Source organism: Pelodiscus sinensis, chromosome 6 (assembly GCF_052426305.1).
Source record: "Pelodiscus sinensis isolate ZL-2025 chromosome 6, ASM5242630v1, whole genome shotgun sequence".
Taxonomy (NCBI): Eukaryota; Metazoa; Chordata; order Testudines; family Trionychidae; genus Pelodiscus; species Pelodiscus sinensis.
In genome coordinates, this window is record NC_143057.1 from 29,041,521 (window position 1) to 29,069,259 (window position 27,739).

At 42.2% G+C, this 27,739-nt stretch overlaps 1 protein-coding gene across 2 annotated transcripts in view; it reads right to left on the reverse strand.

The window, feature by feature from the left end:
* UHRF2 (ubiquitin like with PHD and ring finger domains 2) overlaps positions 1-27,739 on the reverse strand; it is a 145,002-nt gene that overhangs the window by 97,689 nt on the left and 19,574 nt on the right. For both annotated transcript variants that reach the window (XM_089779214.1, XM_075931614.2), the window contains exons 2-3: positions 21,845-22,087; positions 9,574-9,836 (exon numbers count right to left, since the gene is read on the reverse strand). In XM_089779214.1, the coding sequence (XP_089635340.1) occupies positions 9,574-9,836; positions 21,845-22,087 (506 nt within the window). The remainder of the gene's footprint in view (positions 1-9,573; positions 9,837-21,844; positions 22,088-27,739) is intronic.

Consider the following 27,739-nt stretch of genomic DNA (forward strand, 5'->3'; position numbering starts at 1 on the left):
AATTTTTTTTTTAATCTGCCTTATCTCCTCTCTCCCTCACTGATAGAGAGGTTAAAATCTTTACAAATATCATACTTGCATTTACATAAGTCTCCTCCCTCAGCTCTTAAGTCAAACTGGGGTAACTATTAAATACTGACATGCCACAAGAGTGGCAGGGTTTGAAATCATAGCAGAGACAATGACATTTTTCTGTACTAGGGCTAGTACCCAAACTGGACAGCAGAATATAAAACAAAAAGCCACCAATTAGTTTGTTTAAAAGTAAGTAACTAACTATACATAGGTACTATTTACAGGAAACGAAGTACAGATATGAAGCAGCAAGGATCTAGAGCTTCAACAACCAACATGGCAGATAAGAAGAAACTGAGGGTGACTGGGGCAGCACTGCCTTTTGAGCCTGCAATGTCTGTGCAAGACAGCCAGTGCTGTTTGGGCTGCCCCCAATAGGTACTGTTGGGGCAAAAATTCTCTAACTGTAGATGTTTGTGTGGTAAACTGGACCACACAAACACCTAGGCTGCGTCTACACTGGCATCATTTTGGGCAAATATTTTTAACGGAAGACTTTTTCCGTTAAAAGTATTTGCGCAAGAGAGCGTCTATACTGGCATGTGCCTTTGCGCAAAAGATTTGCGCTTTTGCGCAAAAGCATCCGTGCCAGCGTAGACACTCTCTTGCGCAAGAAAGCTCCGATGGCCATTTTCAGGGCTCACCAAACCGCAGTGAGCCACGCTCACCAGCCACGCTGTCCGGTGATCTTCCGGGTTGCAATCTACTCGGCACGGGCGAGTCGATTATATTATTTGTCGAGCCCTGGCCATTTTGGCCATTGGACTTTCTTGCGCAAGAAACTGATGTTACCTGTCTACATTGGCCTCTTGCGCAAGAGACTTATCCCTGAGCGGGAGCATCAGACTATTTACGCAAGAAGCACTTACTTTGTACATTACAATGTCAGTGTTCTTGCGCAAATACTCACGGCCAGTGCAGACAGGCGGCAAGATTTTGAGCAAAAGTGGCCGCTTTTGCACAAAATCTTGCCAATGTGACACAGCCCTACAGTGGAATGGACATGTGAAATCCATCTTGTATTCAAGATGGACTAATTTGTTTGTTGTATAGGCAGGGTATAGGATAAAATTAACTAGAACAATGACGTGTACTACAGAGTAAGAAGTTATTTCCATGTGCAACTTCCCAAATTATTAAGCAATTTTTAGCAATAAATTGGTCTAGTTTTATAAAATGGTGTATCAATAAAGCAAATCTGCCCCCCACAGAGCCAAAGAATTTCAGCTGAATTGAAGCTTACAATACCAAACACTGCTTCTGAAAACACTATTGGGTGTAAGTGTAATTATTGTCAGTAATAGAGGTTGGACCACCCTGGTCCCGCACTGTTGGGACCCGACAAGTCTCAGGTCAGGGATTTTGCCCAGTCAGAGGCCGCAATTTCTGGACACCTGCCACCAGCCTCTGGTTATATCCCTGCCTGGGTAGCCATGCACTGGGGCTCTGGGACCCCCCAGACAGCCGCCACTATGGCTCCCTGCCCCACTAAGCCACTGCCACTATGGCTCCCAACCATGTGCCAGGTCTCCCAAACTCACGGGGCAGCCCCGCTGCCACGCACTGGGCGGTCCCACCATTAGCTCACTACAGACAGACAGCTGCACTTCTGGCCCCACAGGAGTCCCTGCTGCTGACCCTCTACTGGTACTATGAGCAGAGTGTCTCAGTTTAGAGAGTTTCAACCTGTAGTCATAAGAATTTGAACTTATAAAATCTGACTTCAAATATAAAGAATTAGAATTCCAACTAACCAGTAAGTTCCCTATCCCATGTCCTCAAATCTCCTTCCCCACAAAGAACAAAAATAGAAGAGGTAAGAAGTAGGGACGTGAAAGGTTAACCAGCTAATTGGTAAGTATCACCCCTAACAGCTGATGCTTACTGGTTCCAGTTAGCTGATGAGGGATGGAGCAGCTACCCACCTACCCTTCAAAAACGTGACTGATTAAACATGTTTAACCAATTAAATGAGATTTTTACATCCCTAGTAAGAAGAGAAAGGATAAATGGATCGCACACATTTCAGGTTTACACCAGAACTCCTACTGTAGTGGTCACCAACCAGCAGATAGGAATTTACTGGTAGATCTTGGAGCCTCTAACAGGTGGCCCTGACTGGTTTGGCCAGGAGGCTATCAAGGGCCACCACTTCAGGTGCCCCTCCTCTCACTGACATGTTTCTGCTCTCTGCCTTGAAGCTGCCTCCCCAGAAGCCTCTTGCTTGCAGATCAAGACAGGGCAGGGCAAGCCGGCAGGCACTGATGTCAGGGCGGCCCCTCCCACCACCCCTATATTCTATCTCCAGAGCCCAGAGATGGTGGAAGGGGTAGGGAGTGACAGGGTTCAGGATGGAGGGAGTTTGCTGGCTGCTTTCAGGAGTGGCATAAAGCCAGGGCCTGCCTGCCAAGTGAGGCCGGCTTAGCCCAGCTGCGCCACTGCCCAGGAGCTGCCTGAGGTTAATGGTGCCCAGCTGGAGACCCCATCCTGAACCTCTCCCAGATTCCTGAACCCCCTGCTGTACCCCAACCTTCTGCCACAGGCTCAACCCAGACCCCCTACAAAGTCCAAACCCCTTGGCCCAAAACCAGAACCCACACTCCCTGCATCTCAATATCTTGCTCCAGCCTGGTGAAAGTGAGTGAGTATGGGGGAGGGAGGAAGGAAGGATGGAGTGAGCAGGCTGGGGGCTTGAAGAAGCAGTGGGGCAGTGGGCCTTGGAGAAGGGGTGGGGAAGGAGATGGTGCAAGGATGTCTGGGTCTGATGTATAAGCTGAATTGCACTTAAATTCAAAAAATGATCTTGTGTTTAAAAAAGACAGGAGACCACTATCCTACTGTATGCCTATTTTAATGTGGCTTTATTTTATTTTTTTAATACAGTTTATTTATACTCTAAACACAAGTTTATATACTATAGACCTCCATTACTGTGGTAAGATATGCCATTATGGTCTTAAGAAAGGAGAAAATGTAGGGCAGTGTAAAACAGATATACAAAGAAACAAAAGGAAATCTTTCAAGAACACAAACTAAAATAGCATTAAGCAATTCTCTCTATTTTCACTAAAGAAACTAGGATGTTAGATATCATGTAAGTGACTAGTCGTGTAACCGCATGAAATCTTAGGGGTTACACAACTATTCGATAGTCCTCAGGGGGTGGGACTGGCTGCCACTACACACCCAGCCCCACTCCCAGGGATTCCCCTGCCACTCCACACTGCTGCCTCCTTATCAGAGGCAGCAGCACAGTGTGGCAGGTTCGAGCTGGTCCACGAGGAGAGCCAGTTAAATCACTAATTCCCATGCAGATCAGCTGCCTGCAGCTCCTAATACAGAGGTGGTAGTGTGGGGTGGTAGCAGCTTGTGGGGTGGGGTGGGGTGGCAGTGTGGGGTGGTAGAGGCCCAAGCTCCCTGCAGACAGAGCTGGTCTTCGCAGAGTGGTGAGTGTAGTCGACAAGATCAATCAATAAGCCAAGGCTTATTCATTAATCATATAGTCGACTATATGTTGACATCAGGTTAACAAAACCCTAATACAATAACTCAGACTCAAATGTGGCTACTTAAAAGTTATTTTTATTGCCTCTTTTTAAAGCTTTCATCACAACATTCAGAAGAAAATAGAAGGTGCATGCTTTTCTGTGGATTTCCTACCTAATACACTACACTACTAATAGTGGGCTAAATTTTGCTATTAGGGTACATCCACATCTCATTTAAATACTTGAAGCTAGCCTGTGTCTGCAGACTTGGGCTTGTAGTGTTCAAGATACACAAGGCTTTTTAATTGCTGTGTAGATGTTTGGGCTTGGGATCCAGCCTCAGCCCTGGGACTCAGAGGGAGAGCACCAGAGCCGCAGCAACAGCCCAAGCCCGAACTGCAACAGAACAGCCCTGTAGCCTGAGGCCCCCCCAAAACAGCTAAGACAGTGGGAGTTTAACTTCAGGGTAGGCATTAGGGATGTAAAATCCAGATTAATCAGTTAACCATTAAAAACTAGGTGATCTAATGTTTAACTAGTTAACCAATTAAGCAGGATCCCAGATGGGCAATCATTCCATCCTGGCTGAAGCAGCTCCCAGTGCTGGAACTGGTTTCAAGTGGGGTGCTGCTCCCAGGCACCATGTAACCAGTTAATTGGTTACCCAATCACACCACTAGTAGGCATACCCTCAATTGTAGTATATTTTATATAGTATCTTCTAGCTACAAATGTTCTTTAGAAATTATATTCACAATGGACTCGTGTGTTATTTTTAAGTTATGAACTTAGCATAATATTAAAAAGGAGACATTACAAAAATAGGTATAATATTAAAGATTGTGTACATACACACACACACACACACACACACACACACACACACACACACACACACACACACACCATTACACCCCTTTTGTTATCTGTCCCTTTACTGAATCTACTTCTAAATTTTAAATATTAATACTAACATAGCAAAATCCTTATGTCGCCTGACATCTCTATGGAAACCTCTTGGCAATAAGTTGCCTAAGAAAGATTCCAGTATTCCTTGGTCACAAGCACTGTTTTTGAGCATTACTAAAATGTGAGAGAGATATTTAGCAATCCTAAATCACATGGGCTCACCGAACCACGGCGAGCCCCGTTCGCCAGCCGTGCTGTCCGGCAATCTGCGCATGCGCAGATTGTTCTTCACATGCGCAGATCGCCTGAACCTGGCTCTTCCGGGTTGCAATCTACTCGCCATGGGCGAGTAGACTGCATTATTTGTCGAGCCCTATAAAATCACTGAACAAAATTTTCCTGGTACAAAGGAATTGCAGAGCATCCTTTAATCCTTTTCCCATCTCTTATCAAAAACTGTTGTAACTGAAGACACTTTAAATTCACACATTGGAACCAAAGTATGTGGTCGGGATTTTTCAGGCTAGGATTATGTTAGTTCCAAGACAATTTGCTACAATTCCCCTCCCCCCCCCCCCCCCCCACCGTATCTGTAATTTAAACAAAACCCAAGCTCATTACAAAAGACCTTTTAAATACACAATTAGCACTAGTAAATGTGTGAAACACCTAACTGAATAATAATGTTAGGGCAGATCTTCAAAATTAAATATCTTTACAACTTGTAAATTAAGGGTGTATTCTACAGCATCTTACCACACCCCTCACTAAAGCTTTTTCTTAATCATTTCCTTTTAAAAAGGAAATGATTAAGTTTAGTATTATTTTAAATTACCACCACCAAATAGAAGGGAATTTTGGTTCTCTGTAAGCTATCATGTGAATTTGGACATAGAAGTATCTCTTTCACCTCCCACAGGTAGAGACCTCATCTGGATTTGTTCCTCTTTACCAGTTCAACCATCTCCATTCTGCTAACCTAAAAAAAGGTTTCTCAGCCTGTGGTTGGGACCCAAAATTGACAGCTCCTGTCCATCCCAGGGCCTCCACTCCCAAACTACGTACTGTGGCTCAACAGGTCAAACTTTTTACAAATGGGTCCTGAGCCCAAAGACATTGAGAACCACCGATCTAAAAGATCTAAAAGAGGCTTCTGTAAAGTCATGCTTCCCAAATCCCTCAATAAAACAGGCAAGAAAGAGGAAAAAAAAATCAAATAGAAGGACTTCATAAGCGCTAATTCATTTTTCTTTAAGCAACCTGGGCTCTTAGGAGTTGTCTATCCCACTTTGAAAAGGGAACAAAACAAACTTCACTACCGAACATTTATTGGGTAGCAGCAGGGTATATATACACACACTCAAGAACCCAGTGCAAGGCAGATAAACACCCCAACTTGTCACAATCTACATGTTTGTGTAGACAAAGCTCTTAGGGATTGAATCTGGAAAAAAACACTACTAACAGAAGAGTTCAAGATATATCACTGTATACTAGTACCGGAGTTTGTCAGTTTTTCTTGATAACTACGACTGACTCGTTCCTTTCTTCTCCATACTTAACCCAGTATGTTTCAAATCAGGGTAATCGGAGGTCTCATTCCTCAACTTCCAAAATATTGCTTCAGCTGTACATTTCCAGATTTCATAAATAAGTTCCTTGAAGATATCTATGCCGCCCACTATTAGGAGACCTCAATGATGTACTGTAAATCCCCATTAACCCTCTCTGGGAAATGGGGAAAGCATTCCTAACAATATAGTTTTCCTCAGTCTCTTCAGCTAGAAGAGAGGGCAAACTTGGAACAATAACCAATCAAAAAGGCTCTTCTCTCCCATTTTTCTTGACAGGATCACCGTTGTGCCACTTCCTGCATTTGTTCCTAAAAGGAATACTGTTTTTCACTTAGATCTGTCCTTGTTTTTATATTCTGTTCCATGACCTAAACAAACAGTTGCACATCTGAAATTTGATCAAGTTAGTATCTTTTAGGACTCATGATTAATCAAAATATATTTAATCGAAAGATTAAAAATTATAAGTAACAGCACCTTTAATTGATACCTATTTAAACGACAAATATTTTGGATTGTTTTTCCACATTTTTGAATATTAAAGTAAAAAATATAAAATATTATACATTTAAATTGGTATTCTATTACTTAATAGTGCAACTGTAATTAATTGTAATTGAGTTAATTTGTTTAATTTCTTGGTCAACAGCAATTAATTGATAATCCTAGAATTCTGTTTATATACAAATAAGCCTTGAAGGAAGTCCAATAGATTGCTCTATTCTGTGTTCATACACAGATGAGTACAACAGGGTCCTAGTACCTTACTAGAGCGCGTAGGCTCTATGAAAATACAAATAATAATGATAATACACATTTTAGATAGGGGGTAAAGTGCACAAGTAATACTATCCACCTAGAAATATTGTGTCAGCTATTTTTCAGGTCTTCAGATGACTACTGAAGATCCCTGGGACAAACAGGGCTCATACGACCAGGTCCAACGGCAACTTCGAAACTATAAGCAGAATCATACAATAAGAACTGCCATGCAGCTACGTGGTCTTAAGAAACTTCCTCTACTTGACTCCACTTGACTCCAAGATGGTATTGTTTAGCCTCATGTGGCACACTTTTTGAATGAGTGTCCTTCTAGTTTCTCTTCCGTGTTCTGCAATAAGCTCTTCAACAACAAAATGGGTTGGAGAACAAAATTTTGCTCTGGTTCTCATGTCTATCCCTCCACCCCTCAATGTTCTTGGAGGATTTTTATTACTGCTTACTATTTCCCATCAATCCTAGATTAATGGAACAGTGGGTACCCACATTAGGAAAAAGATAAAATTAGTATCCTTACCTGTAGTGTTCCCACTGTTCCATTAGAACCCACCCTGTGCTTATATAATGTTGTTCTAAGTCTCAAATGACTTGAAAGAGCACAGGAATAAACATTTCTGGTTTGATAGGAGGAAATCTGGAGAGTAAGAGAAAGTGTTTTTAGTGGAGCACTTCAACTATTCAGTTTGTAAAAGAAGTTGTGACCAGCTGGGACCAGACCCCACTAACCTTTTTCAAACAAACTTAGTAGTCTTTTAGTTAATTTCTTAGCTATGGTAATAATGTGTGGGCTTTCAAAGCTGCTGTGCTACCTCATGTACCTGCAGTGGGAGCAGACATTCAACTGGGATTGGGTAGGATCAGAAGGATCGTAAGTCTGCCTCAAAAGAATGGAAAGAAGGCTGACACACACCAAGAGCACTCATCTAACAGAAAAGCTGGTAACTACTTAGAGGATTGATCCTACCCAATCCCAGTTTTGTTTTAGCACAACAAAAACTAATTTTTAACTGTGTCTAACGGTGAGACTTCCACGTCTCAAAAGACTATCCACTAGAAAATAGATATGACCCTGCTAATTTAATTCCATTTATATTTTAAGGCAAGTTCAATTAGTGTAGAGATACTCTTTGGTACAACATTGTCAGACTTTGCGCAACAGTTCTCAAATTTCATTTGTTTGCTCTACTAAAAAAGATGGAGGCTGATAATTCTTGAAAAATACTGAGTGCTGCTTTCTATTCCTTTTGTAGCGATTTACTCTTGGAATTTAAGGATGTAAGTGACTAGTTAACTATCCAATAAGGAAAGCTTATTGGATAGTTGACTAGTCCCTCAACTAGTCGCTTCCCCTCCCCCTCATGCTTTCTGCCTCTAGGGGAGCAGAAGCCAGCGCTTAAAAGCTGGTTCCCCCCAGCACCATCTCTGTGGGGGGTAGGGGAGTAGTGGTGCAAGCCAGGAATCAGCTGATTCCCAGCTTGCACCCAGTCCCAGACATTGCAACTCTGCTTTTAAATATATTAAGAACCTGTCGTCCCTTAATACATTTAAAAGGCTACAGTGCAGCAGGCTCTTAATACATTTACAAGGCAAAGCCATAGAGGGGCTAGCTCCCAGGGCCAGGAGCTAACCCAGCTGTGGCTCCCCCGCTTATCGACTAGTCAATGGAAAAATCCATTGACAAGTCGATTAGTTAATTAACCTATATTTAACATCCTAATGGAATTTGCAGACTATTTCAAATTTGTCTTGTATAGAATGCGGTTACATCTGTGTTATGTGTTTGTACGTTACAAAAGGAATGAGTTATGGCTTAATGCTGCTTTCTAACTGTAATTTTGAACTCCCTCTCTCTGGAATCCAAATTTCCCTAGTACAATAGGAACCTAGTCCATACCTGGGGCTCCTCAGTGCTCTCAACACAAACAATTAATAATATACATGTGGACACAATCTTTGGTTTATATGGATTCAGAAGAGGTGGTCTTCTAAAGAGGAACAAAAATCTCACTAAACTCAAACTACTGAACAAATTCACACAGAAGAAAAAGTCAACATCATTTGATTAAAGTTGGAGCTTGGGTAGATTTGCACCACTCATCTCTATTGCTAGCTATCTGTTTTGTCTGCCAGAGATAACAATTTCTAACTGAAGCTCTCACTACTAACTGAAAAAATTCAGAGATCTTCAGACAACTTCAAAATCTGACAGTGTAAATATTTAGCAACTTTGGTCCAATGAAAGTAGATAATCATGACTTACAGGCAATTACGGATGGTTAAAAAGAAGAAAATAGACTGCAGTATGATGGTCAATAGCTAAGAATACAAACTTGCTGCAAACAAGCACCAGACTTTGCTCCCATTAGAGTTTTTCCTCTTCATATGGACTTCAATGGGAATAGTGTAAATTTTAAAAAGTTATAATTTATACATATCTGATGCAGGAAACTAAATATAGAAAATCTGATTTTTAATTTCACTTTTGTTAAAGGGTGGTTTTTAAGAATCATAAAGGTGAGCCACAAGTTAAAATACTTTATAAGAATTCAGGATTAAGAAAAAAAAATCATCACACCCTGATTAGTCATTACATCCAAAAGAAATGCATTATGGCTTCTTAATACTGCTTTTTTGGTTGCAATTTTGAACTTGCTCTCTCTAGAACCAAATTTCTTCAACCATATTCTTGGTTCACACTAAGCAAATAAATTCATACCGAGTCCTCATAACAATATCAGGAGACTTACTCATCATACTTGATATGATAAATAGCATCTTCATCAGTATCCATACAGTCTGAATAAGATGTTGAAGGTGCACTGTCCAAATTATTTGTCTTGTCTCTAGAATGATCTTGACTTAAGTTTCCATTAGTCCTTCTGTAAGTATTGCCACTTTTTGCTTGAGCTTTACCATTTTTATGTCCTTTTGTTGCTCGGGTTACATTTTCTATGTGAGCTTCAAACCAGGATCCAATGCTGACATCACGAGCATCCACCAATTCATTTATCTACAAATGGAAGTTTGACAAGGAATTAATGTTTATTTCCTATACATCAGGTTAAATGGGGAGCAGGAAAGAACAACTAACTAAAAAAAACCCTGTCATTTTGAGCTAACCTGTACACAGTTTCTTAAGAGCAATATTCAGCTATTATTTACATCTAGTAAATGTAACACAAAACCAAACTCCTACACTTACATTGTGTGCTTTTAGGAGATACTTTAATATCTGACTCACTTATAATGTAATATTTAACATGTTTATAAATAGTTAAACAAAAACTCATGCTCAGTAAGATTAATTTTTATAAGAAAAGTTCGACTAGTTGATCATTCTCCTCCTCCTCCAGAATATTGTTCCCAATCATTAATAAGAATTGATGCCTTTAGGGACAGTCTTCCCAAGGACTGGAACTCAGGATAACTCACAACCTACAGAGTTTTTAAGACTTCAACTGATTCCTCAATACTAGAATAGTTATTTTTCTCCAGATGCATCTTTCATCCTTCTTGGCCCTTGATTCTCCCAACCAAGAGAACAAAAAAAGGCTCTTCAAACTTACCAAAGCTGTTTCCACAGCTATCCAAGATAGAGATTTAAGAGGCATGGAAACCTCAAAGAACTGTTTTACACTACAACTTAAGTCTATGTAACTTCACTCAGTTACACCTTTGGGATCTAAAAATCCACCCACACCCCCCCACACAGGGTAATTTACATCAGTCTAAGCACTGACTACACTGGCACTATATCACCTCTACAAGAGGTGGAAGCTATTATGCCAAATGAAAGAGCACATCTACTACAGTGCAGTTGCATTAGCGCAGCTGCGCCAACATGTATCTATCATGTAGACTTCTCCTACAAAACACAATTCTGGTCACTACAACATCCGTAGCTTCTGTGCACTTGAACCTGGAAATTTAGTATTATTGCTCAAAAACTGCCACTACTACCAAGAATCCTTCCATAGTATCATTCACTTAAACAAGAAAGTTTGTCTAAGTTCTTCTGCTAACTAAAAATATTACTTTAACTATATTTTAGTCAGTTCTCTGACTAAAAAATTACATGACCACTTAAGTAGAAAACAGATCAATTGCTCAAGGTTTTTTGAATGGACAGGGCCAGTTTACACTTGAATTCTGAACAAACAAGCACAGGTATTTTCTTTAAAACATGCAACAGGACTCAAGATGGTATCTACAAAACTCTAGCACACTTAATAACCTAACATCTCCATCCACTCTGTATTACAAACAAATGTTGTAGCAGTCTTGCAGAATGGTGCTGTACCACTCCCAAAAAAGGCATATAAAGTAGAAAAAAGTTACCTACATTTAGTAACTGTTGTTCTTCAAGATATATTGTTCATATCCATTAAAAGTAGGTGTGTGCACACTATGCACAGTCACCAGAAGACTTTTTCCCTAGCAATACCTGTTGGGTTGGCTGTGGAGCCCCCTGGAGTCACGCTTTCACGCCTTTTCAGTCCCTTCTTGCCAGATACTCAAACACAGGGGAGGCAGGAATGGACATGAGCAACACATCTCAAAGAACAGCTAATGAAAGGTAACTGATGTTCAAGTGATTGTTCATATCAGATTCCAAGTAGCAGAGTCCCAAGCCATTCCTAGGAGAAGGGATCAGAGTTCAGCATCTCTCACTGCAGCATGGCTCTTCTAAATGGAGCAGTCTCTAGCCTGCTGTGTAATGGAGCAGTGCAACATAAAGGCCCATTGCAGGTATCTGGAATAGGAACCTGCACCAGGAATGCTGCACAAGTTTGTGCTCTTGTGGAGTGCACTTCTAATGCTGGGGCAGATCTCTTTGCTATGTCATAGTAGTCCCCGATACAAGCCATGATCCACAGAGAGATCCTTTGGGACAACACCTGCAGCACCAAGCTTCATCAGTTTCCAAAATTGCTTTGTGCAACTCAAAGGCATCTATTCTCATGTATTAGCATATGGCTTAAGGAAAAACACAAAGAAAAAGGTGTCATGATTTGCATGAAACTGCCAAATTACCTTCAAGAGGAAAGCTAGGTTGGGCCACAACTGCATCTTGTCTTTATAGAACACAAGGGCGGGAGGGGGGAACTTTGTCTTAATTCAAGGTACTGAAGTCCGTCTCCTGGCTGACGTTATAGCCACTAGAAATGCTATGTTCCAAGAGAAGTGAAGTAGAGAGCATGTTGCTAGAGGTTCAAAAGCAGGATCCCATTAGCTTCAAGAGCACTAGATTGACATCCCCATGGGGGAACAGGCTGCCTTAATTAGCATACAGTCCATGTATCCCTTTGAGGAAACGGCCAACCATGAGATTAGCAAATACTGATCATTCACCTGATCCAAGATGGAAAGCCAAAATAGTAGCCAGATGCATGTCTACTGAAAATACTATTTTAAGTGAAGTAAATACTCCAAGATGAAGGGCACTCCTCAGTTACAGTTACAGAACCTTTTCCACTTAGCCATAAGTGACAAACTGCTTTCTGCTGCTAAAGAGAGCCTCCCTGACTGAGTCTGAGCATGCAAGGTCTAATGGGTTCAGCCATGGGGATTCCATGACCTGAGGTAAATAAATTCTACACTAGGATGTTGAATCCAGCCATGATCCTGTGTGATTAAGTCCACAGAAGCAGAAGAGCAGAAGAGCTATATGCATTTCCATGGACATATCTAGAAGTGTGGTAAACCAGTGTTTATGTAGCTACGCTGGTGCTACCAAGATTATTGAAGCTATCTCTGGTCAGATCTTCAGAAGGACCTTGTGAATGAACAGGAAGAGGAACGTATACAGTAGGTTAAGGACGTAAGCAACTACTTGAGTAGCTGACTACCCAATAAGCTTAGGCTTATCGGGTAGCTGAGTCACTACTCGCTCCCCTCTCACCAGAGCTGCCTCTGTATCACAGGCAGCAAGGGGGGGGGGGGGGGGGCAGGACCTGGTGAAGGGGGGAGCCAGCTTAAAAGTCAGTTCCTTCCAGAACCATCTCCACAATACAGGGTCATTTCATGTCATAAGATCCATGAAACATCCATGAGAATTAAAAATATCAATGAAATTCAAGAAATGTTAAGTCCATTAATTACCTCTTTAATTTCATAAATATTTAAAAATTTCCTAATTGTTAGGAAGTTACAGATATTCAAATAAGAGCAGCTGTTAGAAATTAAAGACCACTAGAAAAAGAAAATGTTGTAGAGCTAATAGTAACAAAATTAACAATTTAAGAAAAATTGGGTACAGAAGAATGAGAACAGGAACAGATAGAAGTCAGACCCCTAAAATCCCTCCGTTGCCTGTCTTAGGGACAGTAGTAAAACTAACTTCAACGGTTGTGTAAATGGGCCCCATGTTTGCCCCTTTTTGAAAATCTGTACTGCTATGACCTATTTCACTCCAGTGTATTACCTCTGCTATTTTGAAACCTAAGTGAGAAATTTTACTTCCATTATACTCTGAAGACTGATAATAAGCCTTTAAGTAACAAACCATTACACAATACCCCTAGACTTCAGCTGCAGCAGTATACAGTGCAGTATCAGCAAGTTTCCATGGTAACTGAATATTAAATGAGACATGTGAAAAGACCTCTAGATTTTTAGCCAAATCAAACCACCACTGCAAGCTTAGCTGTAGCTAAGAATACAGAGTAACACACCATGGAAGAAAATGTACCGCCATGACTTCAAACATAAAAGAAAGATACATGCAAGTATCAAGTACCGTATGTAATCAGCAAAAGGGAAACATGTTATCCAACAATTTCTACTGTTTCTTACAATACCTGAATTTGAGAAGGATTTGACAGCTGCATGGAAGAAAAATTCCTATGTCTGTCAACTTGTTAATAGAAGAGCAATGAAATTTAAGAAATATATGCAATTAACAATTGTTTAAGAGACATGAAAAAGCACAGTACGAAATGTACAGAGTCAAATTTTATAAAGATAGTGCAAGGAATAGAAAGTGCATGAGTTGGTCTATCCTGTATTAATAAAGTATTCTGAGCCAAAGACAGGATTCTGCCTTGTCCAGAATGATGTTGGGGAGGCTATGGAAGGGCAACTTCAATTTGCCAAAACTCTATAAGATGCGTGCTCTGGCTAGAATCTCAATAAACCTATAGAATCCGCACAAATTACAACAGTTTCCGCTACGACACATTTTTGGGGCCACTTCTGCTCACTTGAACTACTATGCTGACCCTTGGTGTTTACTCACCTCTTCATACGCTAATGCAAATGTGTCCTTTTTTATGGTAAATCATAATTCTTAAGCATAGGGGGCAATTTAGTGGAACCAAACTTGTAATACATATAACCTTGCCAGAAATCACGTTTTATAACAAACATCAATACTATCCAGCAAAATCATTTTAAACATTACTCTATTTATATCCATTTAAATTGTGAGAAATTGTGGAGGAGTCTACACAGCATGCATCACCTTGCCATGAGTCTGGCTAAGTCAAGTCTAGGCCCTGCTCAAGTCTGGTGCAAATGTGCATGTAGGTAGATCTGTAAAAAAAAGTATGTGGAAATGTAACCTCTTGCCCTAACTCATTGGGTAAGGCTTGACCATAAATAAAGTATCAAAATGCTGAAACTGCTACGTGTGATCATAAATAATAAGCATGGCTGAAATTTCCAGAATTATTGTTGCTACAGCTTGCAGGAATAGGGAGCAAAATAACAGACACACCTTGCATTTTTCAGAAATGCTAGCCAAAAAAAGGGGGTAAACGACTTGGGAAAATGGCATGCATTAGGTTCTGGACAAATAAGATCAAGTAAAAGAGGTCAGCCTAGTAATGATTCATAGAATAGGGGACCATGCACAGTTGGATGAAATGTCGCAATTATGGATGTGAACAACCAAGTGTTGCTTTGTTATAAAAATGAGCTTTTCAAAAAATATAATTGGGAGGTAGAAAATAGGATAGAACCACAGATCCTGCTCACGTAACTAGAAGCAAAGACTTTTCATCCAGCCATGCAGCACAAGACGTCTTTAAGCATGGGAGTCAAAGAGACCACGAACCTCCAGCCTTGACCAATGTAGGGGGCAATGAGTGAATTTTAAGTGAACTGAGTTTAAAGTTGTAGTAATTGGCGTGCAAAACTTAAAGGATTGTATTAACTGCTTAAAACTTACAATAAATAAGGAAGTGATTAAGTGTTTCTGGTGCGTCCTGCTCTTTCGGATCTAAAAACTCATATTGAATGACATGAGAGAAATTGTGTGAAAGCCAGACTTCAGAAAAAGAGAAAGAAAAATTCTGACAATTATTAAATGACAGAAGTTGAAATTTAAAAAAAAAAGTTTATAACCATAATACAAATATCAACATAATGTGTTAAAAATATGCAAAGTAAATAACATTAGATCATCTTATTAAGCTCTCACGCATCATCATTCTTACATTGCCATCTGTACATTTTTTTAATAATGGAAGTTTTGTTTGCATACATTAAAATGAATACTTACTGATAAAAATCTAATCTTTCCAAGCCTATATGAAAAAAGAAACCATGTTTAACAGCAATGTAATATTCAAGTAAATGACTGAATGGAGAGTTCTACAATTTCAAAAATCATGGAAATTCAAGCTGTGGGGATATCAGTTGTACTAAGAATAAAGAAGCTATTTTTATCAATGTTGTGAAAATACTGAAATACAAACAGGGACTGAATTAAACTCTTCGAAGGACGTACAACAGATTTTACTTTAAAAATCGAGGATAACTGGACAGCAATAAACAGAGCTCGCTGAACTGTGGTGAGCCCTGCTCGCCAGCCACACTGTTCAGCAATCTGCGCATGCACAGATCGTTCGGGCAATTGCCCGAACTCGGCTCTTCCAGGTTGCAATCTACTCACCACGGGCGAGTAGATTGCATTATTTGCCGAGCCCTGGCAATAAAGATTCAGGACAGGTAAAAATGTTTCCAGGTTATCTCCAAAATCTTTGTCCTGTATCTAAAGAGGTTTTGAAAACCCAGAGGAACAGGCCACCCAAAGACACCAGCATGCATGAGGAATGCAGATGATATACAAGAAATACCTTTAAGTTAAGAAGGCCTCACCACACAGATCAGGAAGAAACATTTCTCAAGTTCCATGTCACGTGTGTTTTCGTAATTAAATGAATAGTGCATACAAAGCCACAACAACAAAAGTGAGAACCTCTGTTATCACCCTGTTCAAGGGACCTGACACTAGAAGAGTAGGATTGCAACAAAAATCTAAAAGACTTGCCAAAACTGAGAAATTGAAAACAACCAAATATTCTGGGGCATTGTTGAGTGCTACCTCACCAGCAAAAATGTGAACTGATGGAAACAATTTTTTATAAATTGGAAGGTAGGAATCTAATATAGCAGGTAGGAGAAAGATCATAGTAATTGCATAATAAATTAGACACTCATCAATAACATGTTTCATGATGGACAATTATGGAAACATGATTAATGGAGAAGTTTCCTCCAAAACTTCTTCCTCCAAGAAAGTTAGATAAGGTTGAATACATTGAGGTAGACATTTTAGCACCCAATTTTCTGAACTAGATGGTGCACACATTGGGAACATGCAACAATTTGATGTAGTTTGACGCATCGCTTTCCCAGTAGAGTGGCTACCATAGACTGAGAATAATGCACTGTGGGTAGCTACTCATCAGCGTCTCCGCCCTTTTGTATTCTGGCTCATGTCCCCAGTGCACATCAGGACCAAAACTATTCAGCAGGTGAATCTGGATGCACGTTGTCAGTGTCCCATAATGTACTTTTTTCCTCCTTTCCCCCTGCTTGAGCAACAGGGGTCTTTTTGCACCCTTTTCTCCCTTGGTTATCCACACCGATGCCATAGCAGCAGAAGCATAGACCCCCATTCTACATCAAAGCATTATAATCATCATTTTAACCTTGATGGGCCTAATGCCGACGTATGACCAGAGCATATCCAGGATCTGACAGAATGAGGAAGAATCTCAAGAAGCCACGAATATACACTTTTGCAAAGCTCTTGAGTGACTGGCAAATGCTGCTTGCGATTGATCCTCTTGACCCATTAGAACATCAGCCCTAGTGCTTAGAGACAAGCACAGACTGGTGGAACTCACTGTGATGTGGGTATACAATGTGGCTGCGAAACTTGCATCTGTAAGGCCACTTCCATGGAAGTTATCAAATTGATTTCCCCCATCCTGAAGGGTAAGAATACTAGAACGAGACCCACTCTGATAGCAGAGAAGCAAGTGGCAACTGCTCTACAGAAGCTTACAATGCCAGACAGCTACTTGTCAGTTGGGAATCAATTTGGAGTGAAGTTAATTTGGGTTGGGGAGGGGCAGAGGGGAGGGACACCTACTGTAATCCAAGTAGCCAAGGCAACCAATACCTTCCTACTATGGAATGTAGTGACTCTAGGAAACAGGGAGTATATACACAAGAGGGGCTTGCTGTACTGGGGTTCCCTAAATTTGGTGAGGCAATAGATTCAATGAATATCCCCCATCTTGGCACCCAATCAACTTGCCAAAGAGCACATAAATCACAAGGGATACTTCTCTATGGTGCTACAGATGCTGGGGGAATCACAGGGGCCATTTCACTGATACAAGAGTCAGGAAAGATGCATGACACGCACATCTTTAGGAGCTCCGATCTTTTTCGCAAGCTGGAACTTTTTCCCCAGACTAGAAAACTACAACTGGAGACACTGAAATGCCAATAGTGAGCCTTGGCCACCCAGCCTACCCCTTGCTCCTATGGCTCATAAAGCTGTACAGGGGTAGCCTGGACTGAAGCAAGAAGCAGTTGGACTGCAAGCTGAGCAAGTGCAAAATGGTGGTAGAATGTTATAATATGCTTTTGAGCATTTACAGCAGCAGCAGGGAACCTTTTTTGAGTCAAGGGCTGCTGACCCACGGGGGGGGGGGGGGGGGGGGGAGGCAGGGGAAAATCAGTCAGGGGCCACACCCAAGTGAGAAGCAAAACAAAAACAAATTCTCACTGACGTGGCCCCCGACTGAGGGGAAAGACACTTTTTACATTCCCCTTGCACACCAGAGCCTAGTAGATTTTGCGTGCTGCAGCTCCGTGGGCAGGTGGAGAGGGCACTGGAGTGCCAACATGGGCTCCCCAATGCTGGGGAGGGAGCCCTGAGCCTCAGGGGCCAGATCCAGGCAAGCTGGGGGCCACATCAGCCCCCAGGCCTTAGGTTCCCCACCCCACTTCAAAAGGGAAAGTGTTAGGAATCTACTGATTAGATTAGACCTTAAATGAAACATTCCCATTATGATGGCCTGCTTTGTTCACTTTATTTGTGATTAAGAAGGAAGGCATCTTGGGCGGGGGGGGGGGGGGGCACACACAGAACAACTAGCTAGGGATTTTGAGCAGCCTGACACCAGGGCAATAAGGAGAACACAGCAAGGGGCAATGAAAATCAGAGACTGTGAAAGACCGTTTTTTATGAACGGCCAGTTTTGAGAGTTGGGTATGTTACTCTCAACAAGGAGCCCTCGCATTCACTGTGCTTATTGTAAACCTCCACCCTTTCCACACAAGCAATAGAGAGATTGTTATCAGAAATAATGCTCTTTTATTTAGGGAGCACAGCAGGGGACAGAAAAGGAGTCCAGGGCAGAAGTTTCATGTGGTGCGGTAGGGATATAATAGTATAGTTGATTAACTGATTAGCAAAACCTTATAGGTTAATGCTATAAACTACACACATTTTCCTTGCCGTCCGCCCCCGTCCCGCCAATAATTTTTTTTTTTAAGCAAGCTGGCCAGCAGCCTGTCTCAGTCCTGGCTTGTGATGGGTCCAGACCCCCCTTAGACAGGGGCTACTGCCACCCTGCACTGCTGCGTCTCTATCAAAGGTCCGCGAGGGGAGCTGGTTTTTAAACTCCAGTGCAGAGTGGCAGGGTGCTCTGCAGGGGTGAGGCTGGAGTACACTGGCTGCCAGCCCCACCCCTGGGAACTATAGAATAGTCAACTAGCCAGTAAGAATTTGAGATTACTCGACTATTCAATTAACCGATATTAACATCCCTAGGATGGAAGGGAGTAGATCACAATTGCAAGGATAGCCTTTTGTTTCTCAATGCATCCGTGGGGGTTGACTGTGAGGCTGCCCTTGGACTTTCCCCGCCCCCACTTTCTATGACCCATGGTAGAGGAGGCTACGGAACTATGAGAAGGAAATCTGATGCGATTTAATACGCAAGGGCTCAAGGGGCTGGGTGTGCATCCTGGAAAGCCATCATGTGGTCCATCACATCCATCAAGGATGACACCACTCTCTCCTAGTGCTTCACTTCCAGCTCCCCTCATGCTCTGTTCACTACTCCACCAGCAGCATATTTCTCCTCTCGCTTAAGCTCTCTGTCCAAGTTGACAGATTGCATTTCCTCCTTGAACATCTCTTCCCTAGTCCATTTTTGCTTACATATTTGTACCAGGCAGACTGTTGGTGAACCCAGAAGATTACACAGCAGCTCTCTGCTGTTTCTGCTGTAACAAAGAGTTAAGGGAAGACTTTATAGGAGATACATTGAAGAGTGTAAAACAATCTATTAGAATAAAGTCAAGGTCCATCTAAAGACATTAGGTACCAGGCCATGGTTATGCTTTAAAGCAGTCTACAAAAAGGTACACTTCTATTTTTACCCGGATGTGGTGGAAGAGCAGAGCAAGGTGTTTTGCACCCTCTCCCCTTTGCTGGGAGAGTGCAACTTCCCCTTCCCACACGATGTGCAGCAGGTCTGGATGTGGTGGCAGAACAGGGGCTCATGCAATGCTTTATTGAGGATGAGTAAACAGAAGTTTATTGCAGATGCATCAGCTAATAGACTCCCTACTTCACCTACATTCCTATGCGAGATATCAGTCTTCTCTCAATCACACAGTGTGACAGGAAGCAGTTGCTGACTGTGTCCAGAAATCTGGACCTTGCTCTGCAATGCTGTGTCGCAAAGACACCAGACCACTTACTGCTGGATTGGCATGGAAAAATGTCTTATTGGGGAGACTAGAGTAAGGCAGACCTTCCCAGAAACCTTGAGAGATGAATAAAAGAGTTCCTGTACGAGAGCTTTAAGATGTGCAGAGAAGATTCCTGCTCCATCTCCAGACACAAGTTGTTCCAGGGAGTTCCTCCCCTCCCCACTCAGTGTGTAGGTACAGGGGCAATCACAGATCACATCAGACTGCCCTAACCCACTTGTAGCAAGATAATAAAAAATGTAACCTCACAGAAGTGCCCTCCCCAACATCAGGGCCCAGCAGAGGAGGGGATTGTTTCCAAGGTTATTTAAAAAAAAAAAAAATTCTTGGCTCTCTGTGACCTCAGTTGCCCTGCTTGCCAGCTGAACAGTCTCCTCCTCCACACGGTCTTCCATGCTGCTCCCCGAGGCTGCCCAAGTGTCTTGGGAGGAATCCAGAGGCTGGCTTGGATTTTTAATACCCCTCAAGAAGTACTTAATACCTTTTGTATGCGAAGACAGAATGGCCATGAATGGGGTAGTAAAAAGAAAGGATTGCCACCACTTGTATCCAAAAAGAGCTACTGGCCAATCCTGACTGCTCAAGGTATCAAACGTAGTTAAGACTAAATGGTAGCAGGGCCTGTGCTACATCAACCAGGTGTGAGGCACTCCAGTAGTCAAATCTCATCCGTTTGCAAATGTACATGCATCTGGTCACATCACACCTGCAGTTCAAATTTATCTGACTGCATCTGAGCTGGTTGTTTCCTGACACAAGAGGAGGAACCAGGCTTTGAAGTGGAGGTCAGTGGATTTGGATAGAGAATGCATCTTTGAAAGGAGCCAAAGTGTAAGTGTAGAGATATCTGTCAAGGCCACGATAGAGCTAAGCTCAGCATGCATGAATTTTGCAAATTACTCAATAAGAGAGAAGGAAGGTACGCACAGGAGAACGTGTCCCCCAGCAATCTGCATGCCAGGCTCACTAACATAATTGAGGGCAACAGGAATTCTGCTGAGTGAAAAAGAGATCTATGTTCGCATGGCCCCACTAGTTAAATATTGGATGAAATGCTCATATATCCAGCTCTCGCTTGTAATCATGCAAGAATGTCTTGCTTAGTGTGTCCATGGTGGTATTCTGCTGTCCCAAATGGTATGAAGCTGAAATTGAGATGCAATTTCAATATACCAGTTTCACAGTTTGATCAACTCCATGCATAGTAAGTGGGACCTCACTCCACCCTGCCTATGGATGTATTATATGAAGGCAAGATTATACATCATCATTCTTATGGTAAACTGTTAGACAAGAGAGAAGGATGTTGGCAGACGTTGCAGACTAGTCATTCCTCTAAGAGACTGATGTATAAAATAAGTTTGGTTGACAACCATTTTCCCTTTGTATTCATGTAGATGCATTTCCCAACCAATTAGGGAGGCATTGGTTGTTAGGATCATAGTTTGTGATGGTTCTAGGAACCAATCTAGTGTCCCTGTTTTTTCTAGTTTTGGGTTTCAGGTCACAGCAGTGGGAACACTTCTGGGTAACGAGTCTTTCTCCCAGACAGTGGATGTGCTACAGGTGGCCATCTGTTAAGGAGATGGCCAAGAACAAGGCATCAAAGGAAAAAGGCTTTCAGATGAAATGGGATGAGATGAGAAAGAGACCAGGTTTTTCCTCATTCTTCGATCAGAAACTTCGGCATCATAATCCAAACACCTAAATCCCCAAACAGAGAAGTTTATCTAATGAACCTGCTTGCTGTAGTAGATCTTTTAACCAACTACTTTATTTAGAGATTTGTTTAATCTGGATAGTACAACTGGCCCTGATTCTCCCAATACTTGTATACATGCTTAACCTTTAAGGAGTACAGACCACTCGGACTTAAATGTAATATTAAACACAATAGCGTTTCTCAAGAATCTTTGCCTATATAAGCTGTAGAACTGAACCTGGAAACTTCAAAACAAGATGATTTCTATTTTCAAAACTTGCAAATACCTTATACAATCCAATGCCAGGATCAATGAGAAATGAGCGAGCTGATGTAGATGGCTGATTGGGCGATCCACTCCCTGTTGTTCTCTTGACTTTGTTCTTACAGTTGGCAATAGCACAAGGATTGACTTCTCCATCCTTATTAGTCAAGGAAGTGGTAGGAGCATCAGACTCAGTCCGTATCAAAAGCTGAACTATGTCATTTAGTCCAACGTTGTAATCAAATAAAGTATGTCCATCTTCCAGCTGTCAAAAAAAAATATTTTATTTTGCAGAGCCCCATCTAGGAGAAAAATCTTAGCAATGTTTCCATACAATAGAAAATTGTCAAGCACATTTTTTATCACTGCAAGAAAAACTACAAAACCAATGATCACGTAGAAGTCAACAATAAAACACAAATTCAATGGGATAAAGATTTAATCCAATATAATTACTCACGGACATAAAAACTATGCACGTGCATCCTTGCAAGATTTGGACCTTACTGTGCAGTATCTGAGATACTCCAGTTACTTCCTACTCAAAATGCAGACCATAACTATATTGTCTCTGATACCGTTATGTGGTTCAGCGTGAGGAAACAGTTTTATTGACAATCACTATATTGTATATAACTCCACAATTCACCCTTTACCAACCTTTCCAAAGCAGCAAATCAGTATCTTAGGCTTCATATTTGACTGGCACACAATTTCATAAAATAAGCAGATAACCACAAAAGCAGTAAAAAGAAACACTTTTTATGAAAGGTTATAATTAGAGGAAAAAGTGAAAGATGTACAGGGGCCTTCACAGTTCTAGTGAGGAACTCACCTGTATCAAGTGTGGGGATGTAAGCAATTAGTCCACTTAGTGACTCAACTAGTTGCTTCCCCCTCCCACCCCCCACATACACCCTGCTGCCTCTGTCGAAGAGTGTGCTGAGGATTCCCTGCCCCAGCCAACACCCTGACACCTGTTCCCACTGGCACTCTGCTCCCACTGGCACCCTGTCCCTTGCCTCCACTGACACCCTGTCTTCTGTCCCAGGCCCTTGCCCCGGAACCTACTGCCCCCCTTGTCCCTTGCCCCAGCCCTCATTGGCACCCTGCCACTCTTCCCCAATACCATGTCCCCTGCTCCCACCAGCACAGTTGGGGCAACATTAGTGAGGCTTTTGCATGAGTTTTTATTTTGCATCTCACTTGTGTGGCCCCAACTGACTTTTCTGTGGGTCAGTGACCCGACTCAAATCAGGTTCCCTGCCCTTCTCAGAAATAAAGACAATGCAGAAACTTTTTGTTTGACATAGTATTTTATTTAAAAATGAAGCCTGGCCAACTAACCCCCAATTGGCGCCAAGCCCCGCTCTGCCCACAGCATCGTAATACTCCTGCACTCCCCCTTCCCCTCTATCCGAACCTATCATACACTGGAACCCCCTGCCCTGAGCCACTCACATACCCTAACCCAAATTCCTGCACCCTCATGTCCACAAGCCTGTGGCTTGCTGAGTACCCTAACTCTACATCTGACCCCAACACTGCCCGACCCGAAGCTCTCTCCCTGACCCAGTGTCCCCTTCTCCACCTCCTCCTGCATCCAGATTTCCTCTCAGAGCTTTCACCTCTCACCCCTTCCCACACCCAAATCCCTCATTCCAACACCCCAGAGCCTACACATCTGAGCAAAATTAGGCTGACTTTTTTAATGCTCAGGTTTAAACCTAATTTTTAACAGTCAACTCAAAATGCTATTATCCTTTGGGTTCTTAAGGAATAGCCAGCATGGATTTACCAAGAACAAATGTTGCCAAGCCATCTCATTTCCTTAACAGGATGGATTACTGGCCTGGAAGAAAAGGTGAAACAGTAGACGCAACATACCTTGGTTTTAGTAAGGCTTTGTAATATAGTTCTTTCATTCTCATAAGCTAACTAAGTAAATGTGCTCCAGATGAAGTTACTATTATATGTTGCAAAACTGGTCGAGAAAGACAACACTTGGAGTTATCAATTATTTACTGTCAAACTGGGAGGGCATATCTTTTGGGGTGCCCACAAGTGTCTGTCCTGGGTCTAGTACCATTCAGCTTTTTCACTAATGACTTGAATAATGGACTGGAATGTACACTTAACCTTTGTGGATCACATCAAGCACAGGAGGAGTTGCAAGCACTAAGCAGACAGGACTGCAATGCAGAACAACCTTGATTAACTGGAGAATTGACCGGATATGAATTAGATGAAAATTCACACAATGACAAGTCAAACATTCTACACTTTGGGAAGAAAATCAAATCAAATGCACAATTACAAAATGGAGACTAACTGGATAAGTGGTAGTAGTGCTAAAGGGAATCCAGGGGATATAATGGATCACAAATCAGATGTGAGTCAGTGTGAGGTATCTGCAAAAAAGACTAACATTCTGTTAATATGCAAGATATGGCAGGCAATGGCCCATTCTATTTAGCACTGGTGAGGCCTCAGCTGGAGTACTGGGTCACAGTTCAGGGCATCACATTTTAGCATGTGGACTGGTGAGAAGAGAGTAACAAATAAAAGGTTCAGAAAACCTGACTATGAGGAAAAATCAAACAAGAACTTAGTATGTTTAATCTTAAAACAAGATAGCTGAGAGTGTCGGATAAATCTTCAAATGTGCGAAGGGTTATTATAAAGGCTGTTCTCCACATCCACTGAAGGCTATTTGCAGTCAGGATGGTTTGCAGGATAGTTTTATATATTGGAAGAGGCTTCCAAGAGGCTGTTGAATCCCCTTAATTGGAGGTTTAAGAACAGGTTAGACAAAATCCCAACAATAGATATGGTCTATTTTGGTCCTCACTCACCAGAAGGGGCTGGACAAGATGACCTCTCCAGGTCCTTTCCAACCCAACATTTCTGTGATTGATGAACTTCAGCAGAATTTTCAACTATTTTGTTGTGTAAAGGCTTCCTTGCAAGTGAGATATCACATTAGAATTACTGTTTAGAGCAGGGGTGGGAAACTTTTTTGGGCCAGGAGCCAATGCTGACTCTCAGAAGAAAAAAATCAGTCAGGGGCCGCACACAAATGAGAAGCAACCCCCCCCCACCAAAACCTTCACTGATGTGGCAGTGGACTAAAGGAGAAAGACACTCCCCACATTCCCCCTAGCACACCAGAGCCTAGGCAGGCCCACCCTAGTAAATTTTGTATGCTCCAGACCCGCGCAGAAGTGGCAGAGAGGCTGCAGTGTCAGCACGGCCTTCACAATGCTGGAGGGAGAGTCTTGAGCCTTGGGGACCAGGTCCAGGCAAGCTGGGGCCACATCTGCCCCCTGGGTCTTAGGTTCCCCACCCCTGCCTTACAGCATTCTCCCTTTCCTGAAGTCTATTAGCATCTCTAAAGACACGAAGGTAAAGGAGGGTGGAGATCGTGGGTCATAACTCAAAAATGTTTCAGTGAATAGCCCAGGTGGCTGCTATAACAGAGTTGAAATTTGTTTCTAAGTATTATCCAAGATAAAGAACTTGTATACAGAACTAGAGCATTAAAACATAATGAAGTCTCTAGAAGAATCTTGGTGGTTGGCTTTTTTTTCCCAAAATGAGGAGCCAAGCATAAAGGGAGAGTTAAACCGAGAGCACTGGTCAAGACAAACATCTATTTCTGGGCACCTTGCTGATGCAACAGATTCAATTTCTTCAGAGGGTTAATCAGAGTTCTTCCATTTGCTGTATTTACTGACAATGGCATCTCTTGGACCAATTAAACTAATAGAAGTAAATGAGGTTAACAATATTTGCGAACTAGAACAGCCTGCAAGCTCTACCTTGCAAAACTGCCGAATTCCTATCCAACAGCCTCATGACACAGAATGCTAAGCGATCTTGCGTGCTATGTCTCCCCCTGCCGAGGTAGGTCACGGAGACAAATGTATCATACTTATTTTAGCCTCACTGCTCTTTATGGGAACTATACTCTTCTCTAAGGATTACTATGACTTTGCAATAGAGACAAAAGTACTGAGTACACCGTTAACAGATGAGCCTTGCCTCATTGGTTTTGCATGCATAGATACACACAGGTCCCTCCCCTGTGCTGCTGCCTCTGTATCAGGCAGCAGCACAAGAGGGAGGTGCCCAGCCTGCACCAGTTCCCGCCTCCTCCCACCCATGTGAAACCACTGAAATTTTCAGCAGTTACACAATTACATAATTAAATGCATTTTAACATCCCTAGAATGAGGAGTGTTAACAGCTAGTCAGCTAGCTGTTCAATTGATAACCAAAAAACTTAATAGTCCCACTTAACTGTAACAAACCTGTGTGTGATCTGCATTTGAAACTTGGACTAGCAGGCTGGCTCAGTCCCAGTTTTCAATGAAGAGCACATAGGGGAGCTGCCTGCCACCCTGCACTACTGTCTCTAATACAGAGGCATCTGCACAGGATGGCAGGCGGCTCCCCAGAAGTGGAGCTGGGAGCATACTGGCTGTCTGCCACCACTAGGGGCAATGAGTAACCATGTAACTCACTTCAGAAATTTGTGAAGTGGACCTGGGTCACACCAGAAGGGGCAGAGCACCTTGGGCAGAAGGGGCACGGCCAGGACACTTCCATGTTTCCCTGCCCACAGAACCGGATTAGCCTGGGGGTAGGGGGAATGAGTGAAGTCTTTGCCCACCCACCCCCCAAGAGAACTGTCAGCTGTTCTGAACAGCTGGCAGTTCCCTCTAGGTACCCGTGCCCCTAAAGGTGGGAGGAAGTTTCACATCAATTAGGGCCTGAGGGTGGAAGAAACCAGGGAAGCCTCTTCCTCCCTCCCTCCCTCCCTCCTGCATGGGGCACGCAGCACTAAGAGTCAAATCTGGTTGTTAACTAAGCGTCACATGCTGCTGGTGGGGGAGGGAACATTGCACACTCTCCCATACCCAGGCTCTAATTTGCCTGGGGGTAGGAGAGCAGCAGGGCATCCACAGGCCAGATAAACCCGCTTGGTGGGCTAGATCTGGCCGATGGAGACACTTTTGCCCAACCCCTGATGTAACCGCTTAGAAATTTAGCGGTTACATGATTATTAAAATAACTGCTTTCTAACATCCCTATATATAGAATGTGTACAAATATTTGAACACTAAGCAGGAGACCAGAGAAAGTCATTTTACATAGATTACACTTATAGGAAAGTTCAAGAAATCAAATATATGCAATAGAATTTATTAATGTGCTTGAAAAAGGGAAGTAAAACAGCTTTACATTTGTAGGATTTCAACTTCAAACAATATTAATTTCATTGACTAATTATAATAAATAACTTTTGAATTATTTGATTTATAACAGTAAAAATTATCTTTGCACTAAAACAACAGTAGAATAGGCAACTCGATTTTAATTGTTAGCAAATTATTCATGAATTTTAATAAGTCATGACATAAGAATGGCCATACTTAGTCAGACCAAAGTTCCATCTAGCTCAGCATCCGCTCTTCCAACAGTGGCCAACATTAGATGCCCCAGAGATTGAACAGAAGCAGGTAATCAAGTGATCCCTCTCCTGCCATATGCTTCCAGCCTCTGACAAACAGAAGCTAGGGCACCATTCCAACCCATCCTGGCTAATAAGTATTGATGGACCTATCCTCCATGAATTTATCCAGTTCTTTCTTGAACCCTGTTAAAGACCTGGGTTTTCACAACATGCTCTGGCAAGGAGTTCCACAGGTTGACTGTGTGCTGTATGAAGAAAAACTTCCTTTTGTTTTAAACCTGCCACCTACTAATTTCATCTAGTGACTCCTAGTTTTTATGTTATGTGAACAAGCAAATAACTCTTCCTTATTCACTTCTTCCATACCAGTTGTGATTTTATAAACCTCTATCATATCCCCCCTTAGTCTCCTCTTTTTTAAGCTGAAAAGTCCAAGAC